This window comes from Haliotis asinina, chromosome 6 (genome assembly GCF_037392515.1).
Source record: "Haliotis asinina isolate JCU_RB_2024 chromosome 6, JCU_Hal_asi_v2, whole genome shotgun sequence".
NCBI lineage: Eukaryota > Metazoa > Mollusca > Gastropoda > Lepetellida > Haliotidae > Haliotis > Haliotis asinina.
In genome coordinates this window covers 24,363,234-24,381,527 of record NC_090285.1, presented here as the reverse complement: position 1 = coordinate 24,381,527, position 18,294 = coordinate 24,363,234, and the positions used below count along the sequence as shown (strand labels likewise).

At 39.9% G+C, this 18,294-nt stretch overlaps 1 protein-coding gene across 3 annotated transcripts in view; it reads right to left on the bottom strand.

Moving 5' to 3' along the window:
* The window catches only part of LOC137287183 (glutamate receptor ionotropic, kainate 2-like), a 131,769-nt gene that overhangs the window by 31,748 nt on the left and 81,727 nt on the right, over positions 1–18,294 (bottom strand). For all 3 annotated transcript variants that reach the window (XM_067819357.1, XM_067819356.1, XM_067819358.1), the window contains 2 exons: positions 17,933–18,097; positions 2,606–2,860 (listed from right to left, as the gene is read on the bottom strand). In XM_067819357.1, the coding sequence (XP_067675458.1) occupies positions 2,606–2,860; positions 17,933–18,097 (420 nt within the window). The remainder of the gene's footprint in view (positions 1–2,605; positions 2,861–17,932; positions 18,098–18,294) is intronic.

Genomic DNA, 18,294 nt, shown 5'->3' with positions numbered 1-18,294 from the left:
ACTGTCTCAAAACTGTTGCATATAATTCAGTTCACTGGTGTTTGAATTTACTGTGATGTTGGTACATCCTTGATCATTTTGAAGAAGTTACAAATCGAACAACGTTAAAGATAAAGAAGACTGCGAATCGCAAGACACCTAACTTCACCAGAAGCATGACATCAAACTCTCCCTCTCTCAAATAACAAACATTAAGGTGTAGCGTAACAAACGAAAAGATTACAGAAGGGTGTTCAAGCAGAGGAGGAACCGAGAATGTTGATCTCTTGTAAAAAATATCTCAATAACGTTTTTCTTGTCCTGGTAAAGGTAATCTTAATCTCAGACTGTTAGAGACTAGCCGTGTTATAAACGTTGAACTTGGGCACTGCCAATGAAGAATATGATGTTTGTTCTCCCTGGAGGTGTGATAAAAGGTTAGTCCTAAAACACCTATTTATATGGTTTGTCACAACATAATCCAATAAGTGGGAAGCTTGGAATGTTTAAATTGAAATTACTCAGGTTCCTGAAATATCTTCTTAAAACGATCCCATTCTCGTAAAATCGTCATCAGGTTTTTTTACAAAAGTGATTATACAATATAATTAGTGGTAAACGATCCTCTGTGTTCACCGCCTCGGGCATTGCCGATCAAAGAGAAGCCATGCAAAAGACGCTAATCCCCTATAATTAATTTGGCCTAAAGGATGAAAGTTCCCGATTGCTTGCGGCTGGGAGGCAAGCCACATTTCACAGGTTTGACTTGCATATTTGTTATTGATTCGGAAGTTATTGCCCCGGGGGTAATATTCCATACAAACTGCATTCATGCTCCATCCGGGACAATGTTAGTATGAGTTTGATGATGTGCCGTTTGGATGCACTATCGCCCGTGATAAAACGCAATGAGCTTGAACAGGCACATCAATTCAGTGTGGGTCATTTGATAGGGTCGAGTTGTTAAGAAGCGCATTGTGGCTTCGCGTGGCTGATATCGGACTTTTAATGTACAGCGTTCTCAAGTCTGAAGGCCTCCAACAGCAATTCTCGGAATGTCTCAAAAGGCTGATTAATCTTCAGACATGGCCTCTTAAGAAAAATATGATATGAGATATCATGGTTTGTTTTGCAAATAATAATTCTCAAGGTAAAAGATTCAATATTCATAAATTCAAATTCAAGTCAATTCCTACTGAATGTGTTTTTGCGCACTTTCATGTACTTAAAGTAGTGTTACGGCCCTTATCGCCGTGGAAAACGAAAAATAGATGTCTGTAGGATTGCGCATGCGTAGGACACACATGTCTGCCTCTGTTCCTTGTAGAGAAAATATATCAGTCATTTCAAAGGTTGTAACATTTAGAATCTAAAGAAAACTTTTATTGAAACTCATTTATTTCGTAATTTCATATTTGATTGTTAATACGAAACTATGCATAAAAAATAAACTATCAAAGGGGAAATTTTCAATATGACATAAAATTAATAATGTGTCTTAAGACCATGAAAAAAATCAAACGTTTCTTTTATCTTAAATCCGCAAAAATCTGACAAGAATCTTACAGACAAAACAAACTTTGGCATCCGCGTTAGAAATACTATTCAGCGAGTTGAGTTTGTCGTAAGAGGAGACTAACGGGATATTGTAGTCAGACTCATTGACCTATTTACGCACTTGGTTATGCACTTATCGTGGTATGATATTAATTGCTTTCATTAATGATTATGGTGTCAATATCGAAATGTGTGGTCCAGATTCGATTATTTACTTCATGTATGTGTCGAAAGCTGCGCAACACAACTGAGCAATCGAGAACAATGTTTCAGAAAGGCATTTTATTCAGTCACAGGGCTCGGGTCATAAGTACATTCATAAATACGATTTTTGCATGAGATTGTATTAGTGTTACAGAAAAAACGTCATATTTTTCTATGTTAGTAACATTATATGAAATAAACGTAAGTTATTATGACATTTGATTAACAAGACGGTGTTGTGATAGAGGATGTTCCAAAGTTTTATCTACAAATGTACTCTGTATATCAAGGTAGGTTTTACAATATAGTAAAATGTTACATCTACCAATTTCATATCTAGGTTTAAAACTACCATCTCTCATTACAGTGTAAACTTCGTCAAACGGTTTCTAAAATATGCGCAATATCTCCGCGATAAGTTTTAAGTCTCCCCGTTTCGGAGGGATTCGAAAAGTGTATAATTAGAATACTTGGCTGTAGTGAGTGAGTGAGTGAGTGAGTGAGTGAGTATTCCAGCTATATGGCGGCGGTCTGTAAATAATCGAGTCTTGACCAGACAATCCAGTGGTCAACAGCATGAGCATCAATCTACGTAATTGGAAACCGCTGACATCAACCAAGTCAGCGAGTCTGATCCCCCGATCCCGTTAGTCGCCTCAGTTAGGCACAGTCGCCTTTTATGGCAAGCATGGGTTGCTGAAGGTCTATTCTACCCCGGATAGTCACGAGTCCACTTGGTTGCATTATGTAGAGATGAATGCCATTCTTGTGACAGATTATCAAAGAATCTAAATCGAGAACAATGATTCACCAGAAAGTGACCCTAAATAACTCGCACTGGAGTAAGAAACATGAACATGCCTACCCTCCGTGTTTCCATAGATGACCAGCATTTGCTTCCACCCGTAGTATCGGATGAGGTCGGTGAAGGCTTTACTGAGCTGTTCCACATTGGGGTAGAGGTTGATGGTCTTGCCCGAGAGGTGGTCTGCGGCTGTGTCCAGTCTCAGCTCTACATGGGGAATCTGGACAGAAGTACACAAGGAGTTGACGAAGCCAGCCAAGGTGGGATCTTTGGGTCCGAATGCTGCTACTGTATTCCACTCGACCAGATGGCATACTGTTGGTGAAAGCAGAAGAATTAGAGAGGTGAAATTGGATTCGATGTTCAAAATTTGATTTAAAAACCACCATACATCTCTTCCTAACATATTCTGTGACTAACATTTATGACCACAGTAAAATTATAATGTGGCGCATGAGAGACCAAAAGGTCTCCCAAGAAATTACTATTTCTCGAGTTCTATTTAGGTGAACTTGCCTTTGTATGTTTGTGACCGGTGGGGCAGGATGTGCTCGCATGTTTTGTGTATCCCTAAACCATCACTATGTGAAGTGACCCATAAATACGAGTTGATAATATATAACGCCTTCTGGTGTTTGCAAATATTTCTTATGATTGCGGAAATCTGTTAAGTCGTTCTTATTTAACTTTGCTTTAGTCGTTGGACATAAAAGTCACACGCATGCGCATGCAGTTGCTACCTAGTTTTTTATAGTTCTAGCTGCACATTCACATTGATATTGTCTTCAGAGTATACTCTTCTCACTTCGAGACTGGAAATACATCCTTTATCACTTACAGCCTAGCGCAGGAAGGGTGAAAAATCTGTCCACGCCTTTTCAAATGCCACTGTCACGGGATCGAATAAGGTACACTCCACTACCTGGGCAGTCGCGCTATCAACTAAACCACAAGGACAATGGGTCGAACCACATACACTCCTCTTCCTGGGCAGGCACACTATCTACTACACCACACAGCAGGACAGAGGATCGAACAACGAACACATTTAACATAACCCGGTTAGAATGATATTTTATATCCTTTTAAAATGTTAGCAATTGACCTTTCTAATGTAAAATATACCGACATTATAGACAGTGTATACATGCAATCTTATGCATGTCATTGACATTTTCATTTTGAGCTTTATATATATGCTTTTTAAATATGAAAAGTCTTGAATATCAAGCTCTTTTATCTACAATTATAAACGTGGTTATTGTTGTGGTCACATGTGGCAGTGGACATAACCCACATTAAGTTCTGAAAACATCACGTCAATTCAAAAGATTTATAGTTCGATTTTCAATTTTGTCCGGGACAATGAATTGCTTCTCTGCACATTTGTTGTTTTTAAATCAATTGTTAATGTTTCTTAAATCGAACGTAGCCGGTAATGACCTTTTAAACTACTATTGACCTTTCTACAAAGGTAGTATGTAGCTCTTTCCTTTTGTTTCATCCTGCGATTTAAGACACGGTGCAATGATGAGTTTCCAACACAAAGCTTGTATTTGTTGTGGAAAAAAAGCACAGAATGCTGGACTCCTGAATGATTGAGGGACCGCTACTCTAACGATAGAGTCAATACAGTTTTGCTGTGACAACGGTCTGATTGGGACGATGACAATGGAGATACGGACGACATGTTTACAGAATACAGAATCAGATCCCGTTGGAAACCGGTTTACTGCAAGGAGTATATAGTTCTAAATGTACCCAACGATCTAGTTGACATAAGAGAGGCTCATTCTTTAGATTTTCACAGTTATTTTGACATTTAAACCTAATGGAAACGTTTTCGAAAATAATCTACGTATGTGTTTCACGAACGTTTTGCATGTATTGGAAGCAGCCACGTGTGTGTGTGTGTGTGTGTGTGTGTGTGTGTGTGTGTGTGTTGTAACTTACGCATGTATTTAGCGGTAACTATTCCATCTTTAGAAGATAAAGATCACACCTACAAAAATCCACATGGATAATGATCTCGGGAACGTTTATATGAAGAGCAGTATAGAAGTGTCATTATGTGTGAGTGAGTGTCTGATGTTCGACTGCATTGGAAACAGAGCAGCTGGCTTCTTATGAGTCATGCTAACTCTATTCCATGCAGAAGGGAGTTGTCCCTAGACACACAGGGTTGTACATTCTTACTCAGTGAGTAGTGATGCATTAAGCTATAACGAATTCAGAGGCTACGTGCGTCTGGTTTCACTCAGGTTCATTGTTTTAAACCATCCACGTGAAAGGCTAACCAGCAATACACAGACACTATTATCACTAGCTTCCATGGTGTACAGTTTCAAACTATAGCTGATTAAATAGCCTTGCTCCAAGACTGCACTTACGATGTACAAAACAGATTAAAGTGATTGACTTCGAACTTAAACTGATCAATACAAAAATAAGAACTCGGAATAAAATTAGTGGATGATGAACAAAATGTAGTCTTAATTGGAAATAATACCGACCTAATAAACAATACGACATACTTCTTGCTGGTAAAAAATATTTCCATGCAACAATTATTATTGGATACATTCGTAAAATTATTGGGAGATATTTTCAATACAGAAAGGTTTATTGACAATGAACATAAACATGTATTACAATTTTTACAGAAAATGGTCACCACAATTGCATGATACGCCCAGCGTAAATTAATGAAATTCCAGCACATGTCTCCTGTGTACTAGTTCTGTTGCTTTATGCGTTTTGTATATTTGTAGAGAGAGTACTGAATATTGAGCCCATGAATGTGTGGTAATTCTATCCTCGACCCAGTCAGTAATTTATTATTTATTAGAAGTTATCATTTAAACTATTATTTTTTACCTTAAAGAAGTATGCAATTGTACTAATCGTATCTCACTTTACCTTACGGTGATTACGTCCTCCGATATTCTGTTTGAGTAATATGAAAGTGAGATACTCTATGGACGACAACTTCTTTATCATATATAATGCGACTTGTTCATGACACGTGTTTTATTTAATCTCTCTTGCTGCATACAAATCTGATTTATGCTGTGTTACTCCACTCTTGCTTGACAACGGTATGATGATCATATATGATAGCGGAGTTGTTATCCGTGAGGTACTGACTGAAAAAATACGCAGTGGTTGTAACAATCGTAATCTGCACCAATTTCTTTGTACACAAAGTAATATCACACTTATACGGAACACTATGTCTTCTCAAAGTTACGTATTTCTATCACATCAATCACTCTAGACAGGGTTGGTTATGGAAAAGGCAGTTAAAGCGAATTATGTGTGCTATTATTTGGTTTAACCATCCAAGAAACACCAATTTACTACATTTCCTCTAATGCCCACAGCCACAACAGATAACTAAAATATAATTGTGAGCAATATTTTAAAAAGAAATTCTAAAAAATTCCATTTTATCCTGGAAAATTAGTTTTCGAGGCCGCTGTGTCCTCCCATTTGTTAAATAACCGCGGAAAGCTATGGCCATTAGTCATAATTTGTTTCCATCATGCTTAGTAAACGGCAGCAATAAAAAAGCCTGAATGAACATGTCATCACTTTCTTAAACCTACGGGACCTATTTTTGATACACTTAACCCCTGAGGGATTCCACATTGCACGTATCTCACATCGACGCCGTTTGTGTTAAACTGACTTTATCCCCGTTTGAAGTTGCAGTTTCTTTCAATGTCAGAGCAATGTACCCAGTCATCCCCGAACAGCAGAAGCTCCAAAACCACAGAGGAGGTTGTCGAATCCCACAAGAAAATTACTATTAGGAACACCTGAGTTGATGAAGTCCCATTTCGACAGGTGCAATGTCGATCTATGCCGACATGAGAAACGTCAAAACAAAGGTCGCACTATCTGGGTGTATTCCCTAGGGACCTTCGTCTTGTTTCTACTGACATAGATAATTGTCAAGTGATTCTTTCCTCAACAGCTAACGTAAATAATTGACATCTCAACCTGACGTGCGAACACTTCTATCACTTCACAACACATCCCACGGACACTCGGATTCACACCCACTGCATTCCCCTGGGTACAGACGCTTAAAGTTATATTGCTTTTAAGAATTAATAGGGCCTGACAAAAGCAGTCATGGTTATAATTGCATATCACAGTTACATATGACATGGTAAATGTCATGATCACCCTAACCCTAACATCTGTGATGTGTGTCTGCTGATTAAGTGGTGGCGGTGGGGGTGACGTCACCATGAGGGAACATCATCTCCCTCAGCAGTGGTGCAGTGGTACATCAGTACAGCAGTGGTGTTGTTGTTGCTACTGGACAGTGTGTTGAGTATGGAAGCAAGTGTGACAGATACCCTGGGATTAGGAAGCAGATGTGCTTCGTGTCCCTCGCTTACAATCGGAGGCATGAGTAATTATAACACTTGCCCCCAGCTTCTCATGCGTGTAGTGCAGGTGTTTTAGCTTACGTTCAGAGTCATTGGTTGCGGGGGTTTCGAGCTTTCATTTGGAAAAGTAAATTATATTTCATCTGTCCCCAGATTACCCTCAGAGGCAGTGGTTGCATCTGATCCTAGCTTACACTAGTGTTTGCAGTTTACCCAGCTTATATTAGGAGGCAGTGGTTACATCTGATCCTGCTTACATTCGAAGACGCCTGTTTCGAGTGTCCTTAACGTACAATGTGAGGCAGTGGTTGCAGCTTATCCTAGCTTACATTTGGAGGCATATGTTTCGTTGTCCACAGGTTACATTCGGAAACGTGTGTTAATATGTCCCGCGTGAATCAGGTGATGACGATGACCTTATCGTACGTTTGGGCGATGTAAAGCATGGCAAATGTCCTTGTAATGATTCCAATTAAGCCTTGTCGAAGTATAAGAAATGAAAGTAACATATCCTCAATTCTTCACAGACACATGCCTTCAAGATTCACACCCGTGTCTCAAAGGGACCAGTCCATGGATTCCAGTGTCTACTGTCAGACACAATTATCTAACGGGAGTGATGATGTTCCCGCAAACACCCACAGGCTCTGCTTCACAGTGGCCAAGACTTGCTGACGGCGGAGCATCTATTCCAGTTGACACTGGGCTCTAGGCACAATGCGTGTTCCGATATTGTGTCAGGCATTTGATGGTCCCATTTATTCTTTAATGTCTTTCACAGATCTATGTTTTGCATAGGCACATGTCTCTGCTTCGTGCCGTCGTATTTTACGAATGTAACTTTGATTGATGTGATTCAGTGATTTTCATATTTGATATTCTTCCTTATCTCAGCTCATTGACGTAACTAAACCTGATGCTTGGTATCCGACCTCTTTGCGTGGACTCATGGTATGGACATCTAACTTCCCATTGTGGACTGAGTGCGAATAACGATGATAGGTTTCAACAATATTCGTAACTGCGTAAGGTGTAAACAAAGTCCAAAGGTTCAATAAGGATGGATACAACACGTCATTCCTTTTTGTTAGTTTGTTATTTAATACCGCACTCAGGAATATCCCAGTTATATGGCGTCGGTCCTGTAAGTAATCGAGTCTGGACCAGATAATCCAGTGGCTGATATTATGAACACCAATCTACGTATTTGGAATACGATGTGATGTATCTACCGAGACAGCGCGTCTGACTACCCCATCCTGTTAGCCGCCTCGCACAAAAAGCAGAGGTTGCTGGTTAAAAATACCAAAGCTGGGGTATGTGATATGCTTGTATGTACATGTATTTCTATCAAACAATTGCAAGGTAAATTCTAAGCAGGTAACCACAACACGATAACCACTTCAGAACTGAGAACTTAACGGTCTGTGAATAGAACTGCTTTGTCCATAGAAAGGATGTGTATTTCTAATCCAATATGACCAGTTAGTTGGCTAACTACTGGAGATCCAGCCGTAGATGAAAATTTGCATGAGTGCTTTACATGAAGATTTGACTCTTCACAAAATAATACGTAACGTATTTCAATCAGTTTGTGTGTTGAGCAGAGTTAGCTGCATGTTATTAGTACATCAATACTATATACTTTAAAGACAATATGTCCATCATGATAATTGTCTTGATAAACAGTAAAGCCTCTGCGGGATAATAACATACCAGGTACTTTACATTACACACTGTAGGCACAATATTGTTTATAATCATTAAATATATCCATACGCTATATTCAGTTAATGCGCTTCCGTGCGTCAAACTCATAAATAGACGTAAACCATGCAGGAATGTTACTACTTTGGAACTTGACTAAGACTAAGTATTGCCACTATTTATATCACTCTCGCAAATTGCTAGACACACTCTACTATAAAGGACATCTGGCCACATACATTACTAGACAATATCTAATGTCAACTCGCCATGATGCCAATAAATAGGAGGAACAAACGGCGACATTATAAACAGGCTTAACCAAATGTGTTTCGGGTACTTATTGCAAATTAACCGTTCCTTGGTCGATCAAGATGTATCAGACGTCTGTAGCCTGTCCATAATCACCACCTAAATCAAACACTTCCAATCTGGAAATGATGATGAATGTGTTTATGAAATCTCTGACTACATCGCTCATCTTGCACACAGACGAAAACCTTTCAATTTTTCATTCATCGTACAAAAGCGTGGTTCGCATGATTTGCAATCAGCCGTGTTCAACCTGTTCTATCGAATAGTCCTACTCAGTTCTGTAAACTAGCTGGTAATCTTGACAACATTAGTTGACTTCATACACGGCAGATTTACATCAAAACACACAAGTACAAGGTTGAGGAACAGCATGGGTCCGTTTTATTTGCAGCAGAGCACGATGGTGCCAGTAAAACAAATATCGCTATGGCTTCTGTAAAGCAGCATAATGTTGACTTCATTAGGCTCGTGATCAATACAACAGGCCACTGTAAAGTGCTTCCCTTGGAAAACTCTGTTTTACACCTGCATAACCGGGAACTGGTGCTATTTGCATTTATCTATTCCTCCGCCAGTAAAACGTCATTAGTATTGAAATTGTGGTCGACAGTGTTTGACATCAACACCTCATAGAATGCATTGAGGTTCTGTCAATGCTCATTGTAACGTTGTACATTTAGATGCTCATGTCTTTCCACGAACGACTTCATACAACACCGCACACATATAATTTACAACAGACAAATATTTACAGCGGTAATGGAAGGTGCTTTTAATGTTGCGTTTGTTGTCTGACAAAAAAACAATTACCAGATCATTCCGCCTGAAGCGGCCTGACAATCAGCCGCAATCATTTCAGATAATGGCTTATTTCGAGACGGAACATTTTCCACACGATCCTGCAACATAACAAGTGTTTTCCTATTTCTTTTTTCACAAAATACAACAAAACTTAAACGCAGACATCATTTTGTTTAACATCAAAAGTGGGTCAAATAATGGACTGGGACTGCATTTACGTTACAAAGCTGTCTACAGTGGGAAAGGAGGGTGACATTTAAGCAAAAGCCTTGTCACACAATATCGCACTTTGATTCAGGGTCATGTATAAGGCTGTATGTTTCTTTGAAGAAAGATTCCGTGATACATGTCCAAGTAGGTGGGTAATCTACCTAATCTGTACAGAATGAAACCGGCGCCTCAGGAAAGATGTTGGCAAGATGGTCTCGTGTGCATTGAAATAAGTTTTCTTTTTAACGCCCTTATACCTTTGAAGATTGAATGCATGCAAACGAGCATTTCAATGAGAAGTATTAGACGGGAATTGCCCCGCGGGGACCGTTTATTAATACTCTTTATCGATTTCCAATTCCTTCGTCCAGCCGGCTGTAGACACCTTGTTGCTATGTGGTTTGTTAGGTGCCTTTTCCTGAAGGATTAGCAGAAAAGTTTATAATCCCGCACCCTCTTTCATGCTGCAGAAAACATCTGTAAAAGTTTGCATGCTATAATTTACATGTGTGTATTGTGTCCCGTGGTACCAAAACGCCACACAGGAAAGGAAGGAAGGAATAATAGCAGTCTTTAGAAAATCGTTTTCTCTGGCATAAATCACATGGAAAATTCCAGTCACGAGTTGAAGTAAAAGCAGTTTTGAGGCCGACTAAGCGCTCCCTGCACAGCGCCACTGTGTGTGTATGTCTGTGTTTGAAGTGGCTTCTATTTTACAAACTAGATACACATTTCTCAACCATGTTCACGAATGAGGTAATTCCTAGATTAAACCTCTAAAACGAGAGCCCCACAGAAGATCATAGGTTATTTAATTTCAATCAGGCAGGCCCTTTCAGTAGATGTAATCTGTTAGATACCTATTTGCCTCTATTTTAAAGTTCGTTAGGCCTATTCATTTGAATCTGCCTTCTACTACTCCAGGGCCCAGAATGATGGCATGCCAATAGAGGTACATCGAGGGAGGAACAGAATGACGTAAACGCAAATTTACACAAGTTAAGTCCGTGCAATCAAAGCTTCAAATGATCGAAAAAGGTTCCTGTTTGATGAACATGTAAGTGAACATGTAACCTGAGCTTGCCAGAATCTACTGCACAAATACTATCAAACTGCGATAGACATTTCTTCCATGTAATTAGATAAATATCTGCTGTCATCGGTCTCTATGCATTTTTAATATGCTTCACCGGCCTCGGTTAGTTCTCAATTATTGTTGTCTCACTAGAGACCACGTAAGGCAAACAGATCGATGAGCTGTCTTTGCCGGATTACAGTTTATACTCCAAGGTTAAGCGGGCCCCTAGTGCCAAACCATGGAGCAGGCAGTCCTGTACAGGACATCCGTCGGATGAGGCCTCAATCGCATCGGTCAACAGATAGGCCAAGCGGTGCCACGTGATGATGTCGATGTGGATGTGATAGGGTGCTAGGACCGGGTATGATGATGTAGATGCCGTCCCGGTTTTCATCATTGTCGACCGATTGCCAATCGTCTTAACCGAGAAAAGAAGCAGGCTCCAGGATCTTTCGGCGATCACTCATGCTGGGATGACAGCTTGATAGACGGGGAATATATACTTACAGATCGGACAGTCATTTCTGTGTTTGTGGATCCGCCAGGGTGACCACAGATCCCTATCACTAGGTGATATTGGCTTCCCTTCAGTTGAATTTATCTAATGTCTGGCCATAATGAGAGGCTGCTTTTAGTCACACCGGTGTCACATGAGCGACAGATTTATGGAGATGAATATCAATCGTGAAGAAAAGTTAGAAATTACCCATATCTGGGTTAAGTAAACGTGCTTCCCTGGTATGTCCACATCTCAGTCTCTAGCTATTCGTTCCAAATGCATTTCCTCCTCTCAAGTCTATTAGAAAGTGTCACAGGCGCTGGTCGCATACACTAAGGACATTTTAAAACCACACCTCGTCTCGCCATGCATTCTATGGACTTACAAAGCTAACTGGATAGCCTCAGTATATTTTTACTACCACAAACCTCATTGATCCGGACTGTATTATGACAAATGCCGTTATAAAAGGACTCACGAATGATTGCAATATCCTTTTTACACGTGCAAAGACAATCCGGTTGGGTATCTAGTGGTCGTCACGCCGAAGACCCTGATCTGATTCCCCACATGGGCACAATGTGGAGGCACGGTTCGGATGTCCCCATACCATGATATAAGTGAAATATTGCTAACGTGGTGTAAAATTAAACTCACTCGCTTACAAAGCAGGTTTCCGGAGTACGGGATGTTGTTTACGTGGATATATTACCTCACCGCACGACCCAACTGCACTACAACCACTTAAGAAATCCTTTCGGTAGATGCATGCAAACACGGAGAGCACTGGGTTCCTCATTATTGAATGTTCTAATGTTAGCATTGAAGTGAACACCATTTGAAATATCACTGACCTACAAAAGACGTAATTTCATGTTAGGAACGCTGTTCCAGAACCTAGGCAACAAGACGTTTATATGGGTTTAATTGTAATAGCAGACAACATTTTATATCATGTTTCCAATAAGGAGAAGGCTGAACTTTGAAATTTTGCTAATGGAAATCATTCTACTGTCTAGACGAAAGAGTCTCTACACAAATTAGACAAACTTAGCGATGAAAAGTATTCAAGAACATTCACCATTCAGGGAAATCCTTACTCCGAGAGATGCTCAGGTTTGGTTGCTACACTTTGAATGTGGACTGGAATAGTGTTCTAACAATATATGGCATGTACAGAAAATGGTTCAACGTTAAATTAACAAAAGTTTTAGCTGTTTTCCGGTATCACTGTGAATAAATATCATCTCGAGGTTTCTGCGACAGGGCGGGGTAATAGGTACTGCATAGCTCATTGACTCTTCGCGATCGCCCCGGTGTCAAGGACCAGGTCACCCTGTTAAAGAAATCTGGCCTCACAAACACCTCAAATGATATCTGTTTTAATGTGTGTCTCCCATTGTTTCGTCTTTGCTATCAGTTGTATCTCAGTGACTGAGTTTAATCACCCAAAGACAGCAAGGTGACACAACGTTGATCATATTATTAAAACACCAGTGTTTGGGTAATCAGCTCGCTTAGCAAGCGGTACCACATTACCAACCCCAACACAACACAAGACCTGAGTGAATAAGCGTCGAGTTTATTACACGGTCACTATATGATTTGTGGCTGTCTGTCGTCTCCATTTTCCACCTATTCCAGCTGTCATAGATAGTCGTTTTTACTGATTAAACTCACGATAAAGTTGTTATTGTGAACTTTAGTTGATTCATCTTGACCATAATGCCTTACTCGACTGACAATAAGGTTGTTATAGCCAACGTAAATTATTCGTTCTTGGCGGAATTATATAATAATTTTGATAAACGTATTGATCACAACGGTGTTGATGGGTGAAGTTCACAGTGAATTACATGAGCCTATCTCTATCTGCCAGTACAATACAACGAATTGGTCTCGGATTGTGTCATTATCAATGTGACTTTTGGCGAGTTTAAAACGAACGTAGTCAGGTAATTTGTACAATTTCCAACTTAAATTACACGTAACTTGAAAAACATTTCCACATTTCCTTGATTTTCTCCATGTTAATAGAATGATAAACTTACCGTGTCTAAAAATAATATTTGTTGGTCCCTGAAAGTACCCAAATTGTTAAAAGTTGCAAATCATTGATTTTATGCTTGTTGTGGGTCTAGACATCATTGGATGCATGACAAAACCAAGCGCTGACTCGTTGCTACTCCGTATTTCGCAATGAGATGTTTCCAAGATGGGAGTCTCACCTTACCATCCTACTTGTGTGAGATTCCCACCCAGTACCCAGACAGCGGACGCCTGCAGCTTAGCAGCTGATGCCAAGTACAAATAAAGGCTCATGTCCAGAATGAGCTAAGTCGCTTAGTTCAGATGAATCCATCTCTCAACAGAAGAATTGTTTAAGTCTGATTAAGCTTCCTTGGGAGCTTGGTTCACTCCTAAATCGTATTATTGAAACTTAATTAGTGCATGTGATCAAAGTTTGTGTTAAATCAAGCTCACTAATGGGATTTCTGGCGATGGCATTAGGTCTGGAGTAGGCCATGTCATCTATTTTGGATAACTATGGCAACTTCATATCCTAGTAATCCTACAAAGGATAATGTCACAAGTGGTGATTTAAAGTGTAATGTAGCTCAATTAGTTTCCAATGGCCATTTTTTTCTCCACGTGGAATTGCTTTTTAAGCATTTTTATCCGTTTGTAATGAGCTAAGACTTTTTTATGCAATATGAACGACAGAGGAGTTACGGGCTATATGGTGTAAAGTTTTTTATTATGCGTAAAGGTTCTCACAAGGTGTCCACAAAGAACAGGGTTGACATTCAGGCTTACAGCTTGCAATCCCTGGAGATCACAATTAACTATTTCGTCGCAAGTCTATGAAGTAATTTTGAAAGATACCATCGTCATTCTCCATCACTGTTCCACAAGTCGTAGAAAAAAAGCATTGTTGCCCGTGAAATTTAGCTCAACGCGATCATTGATTGCAATTTGGTCTCAGGAGGGAATTGATCCTGTACTTTTCAAGTTCAATTTAAGGAAGTTAAAGAAAAAAAATAGTCGATCCATGTTGCATTAACAGTTTTGGATGTAGACACTCTCCCTCAATGGTTGTTTAACAGCAATATGTAGGTCGCCCGAAGGCAGTGACCCTGCGCTCAAGACAGCGTTGGTAAGTCGGAGTCTCATGATGACATGGAAAACAAACCGAGTATGAAACAGGTCATCATGGCGATATTGGCGTTCTGACACATGTAGAGAAACCAAGCTATGTCAGTTGACATGAGGCGAGTAACTACATTTTACTAGTGATGTCTTGTGTTTGCTGACATAAGTGGCTTGATGATGCGACTGATATGTAGCTGTGGTAGGTGTCATAAACTTGATGACACGACTGGTATGTTGGTACGGTAGGTGTCATGGACTTGATGGCACGACTGACATGTAGCTGTGGTAGGAGCCATGGACTTGATGACACGACTGATATGTAGGTATGGTAGGTGTCATGGACTTGATGGCACGACTGACATGTAGCTGTGGTAGGAGCCATGGACTTGATGACACGACTGATATGTAGGTATGGCAGGCGTCATGGACTTGCTGATACGGGTGACAGGTGACTTTGATATTAACATAACTAAGTTTGCCGAGACGAATAAAACGTTGCTATCCTAGGTGTCATCGGAGTGTCCACGATACCTTTCATAGTTTAGTTCTGAAAAGTATGCATGAAACATTCAAAGTTTAACGTGAATCTTACAATGCAATAATAAATAAGTCGTTTCCGATATTTTCAACGATCCCTAAAACCAATCAAAACCTCATCTTAGGAAGATCAAGGCCATCTGTCCATGTCTACACATTTAACGCCTCCAATAAAACATACATTACTAGCCTGTAAAACCCAGATACCAGACAATGTAATAACATTCCCACTAACATAAGACATCCATGTACACAAACAGAGATTTCTGTTGCTATAGCTTTCAATTTTCAATGAGCAAGATCATGCGTCTACGTGTAATGACAGCCTTATCAAAACTTTGTTTCGAAACGGCGAGAAGTGTAACATCGGCTTTTAGCACCTCGTCAGACAGTTGGAGATGCTTGACATAAACTACAAGTTAGTACTGTGATTGGCCAGACGTCTTTATAGAGGCACCGTGGCGCCCTGATTTGTAAAGCCATCGCTTGGCTTAAGACATGAAAGGATAAGAGTGAAGGGTCAACAGAATAGTTTTAGTGAAAACTGGAAGGGTTTTGTGATGGCTATAAGGATCTGACGACAGCACCTGTGAATCTGCGTTGACGAATGCCACAGGCACTGTGTTTGAACCTTGCGCTTGCATGCGCCTTTAATTATTCTTTCTCGTCCTCTAAGCTGATACGGGAGCCACTAAGCAATTAATATGCTGATGATTTCTTTTCATTCAGAATCCACACAATGATGTCATCCAATCTATTTAAAAAGTACACAGTAATACTATCTACAGTGGAAGCTGTCAAAACCGGCATCTGACCAATCCGGCAAGTTGTCAACACCAGCATATAATCTCAGTAAATTTACCATCAGCTCTATAATCTGGCATGCTGTCTAAACCGGATTATTTCTCCAGTCACAATGAGTGCCGGTTTAGACAGCTTCCACTGTGCTTAACTCATGTATTGATGAGTGGATTGCCGTTCACTGTAACAAGTGCAGAGGTATGATGTAAAACGTATAATTTGTAACGGTTTGCATGTGAATACTGTACAGAATAAGGTGCATACGTCTATATTTTGTAAATACACAGATGTAAAATATGATGATCGTTTGGATAAATCTTACAATTGAATAATTTTGTATAAACAAAACTGTCTCAAAATCATGATTCTGACCGATGTTGCATTTTGATTGTACAACTGTATGCTGTAGTTAACGTATGTGTTAGGTCACTACATGCACATTTGCACATAAATTGTTCTGTCAATCAAATATATAATATACATGTATATAAACACAAATAACTGTATACTGCACAAAGTCTAAACAAATACACCTATGAAAAGTTATTCCTTATCCATCACCCAGAACCATAAAATGTTAAAATCAAAGTTGAATCTTTTTATTACCAAGTTTAATCAAAAGTGTAATTACTTGGATAATTGGCCATGTTATCATGTTACATATTGGTACTGCTATCTCACTATAGTAGGGTAATATTGCCACATGTGTCAATAGCCTCTTCGTCATTGTTTATGGATGCGTAGCACCTCGAACTCACCTGTTACCTGCTCACTAACGTCAATTATCGGTAACGAATTCAGTGAACCATGAAATTGGAATATCTTTGGGTATTGTTTAAGCATTGAAGGGAAGCTCAAACCAATTTTCCGCCGCAATGCTTTTAGTGAACGTTACTGAGGGAGTTCACATACTATGTAGTTCAGATGATAAATAAGGTGTCAGTGGTGATACTGCATATAATGATCAACAAACTCTATAAACACAGTATAGTATTAAATATATTAACGAGAAGCAATCTAGCTATATACATACATACCATCTACTCTCGCGAGACTCACTGCATAGAGTAGGAGTCAGTAAACCTTCAACAGACTTAGGATTGTATAAGGGTTAGGTGTCTGATAGCCTCAACTATCCCTCATGGGTAGGATTTTCTAATCCGTTTCGTTGTCACCTTTTGTGCCTGTATATCTAAGCTATTGTCAAAAAATACCTTATGAATTAACCTCACTCAGTTTCTCTGCTTGCATAGATGTTCTGAGGTCAGTTAATGAGTGAGTGAGTATAGTTTATTCAGGCAATATCACCAGCAATGGGCTTCACACATTGTACTCTCACATGTGAGGAATCGACGCGCGGGCGCTATAACCATTAGGCTACCCTGCTGCCCCTTCTGACATCCAGCAGTAGTGTCGTTGGCCTCAAGACACCGTAGGTGCTGTGTGTGCTCGAGAGTGCATGTGTATAATTGCGTCATCCGTATAGATTCGACCCCCTGACTCTGAGGGTAGGGGGAGGGAGGGGTAGTGGGTGCATGTTGGTACGAGGGGTAGTGGGTGCATGTTGGTACCGACCACAGCAACGATTAAAATCAGTGACTTCGATGGTTGCGCATCATGAAATCCCGATTCCTTGGGTCTTTGATTTTGTTGTTTCTACGAGAATAAAAGATGTCTGTTAGGTCACATATCGCATTAGCAATTCCATTACGGGACTAGTGCTGAGGTGAGCCTCGACAGATGACGCCAACATATTGTTTCATGATCACAGAGTGATCACAAAGTGATCACAGAACCGTACAGAGATCAGGGAAGCCCGAGACCGCATCATATTGTATTGCAATAGCGTCAGGATATCTGACGGACAAAGTAGATCATCTTACCTCTTTTGGAAGCTCTGAACCCATCGTCGATAGGTAGGCGCGTTATATTGAGTAATAGTTTTGTCCCTTTTGGCAAAAGGTTGTCTTCATGATTAACCCTATACACAGCATACAGGAAGGCGTTCTCCACGGATATATCCTCGTCTCCAACGCCAAACAAACCTCCTGAAACAAACAATAGTTGCATTCAGTATGTAGCATTGAAATATATGAAGAAATGTTAAACGGACCCGTCATGCTGCAATTAGTCAAAGAGTATAGTTTTACGCTTCTGTGAGCGATGCCACATTATAGCTCACTTTGAGAGTTCAGTATGATTGAATAGACTCTTGACGTTTACATTGATGAAACGCAAGGTTGTC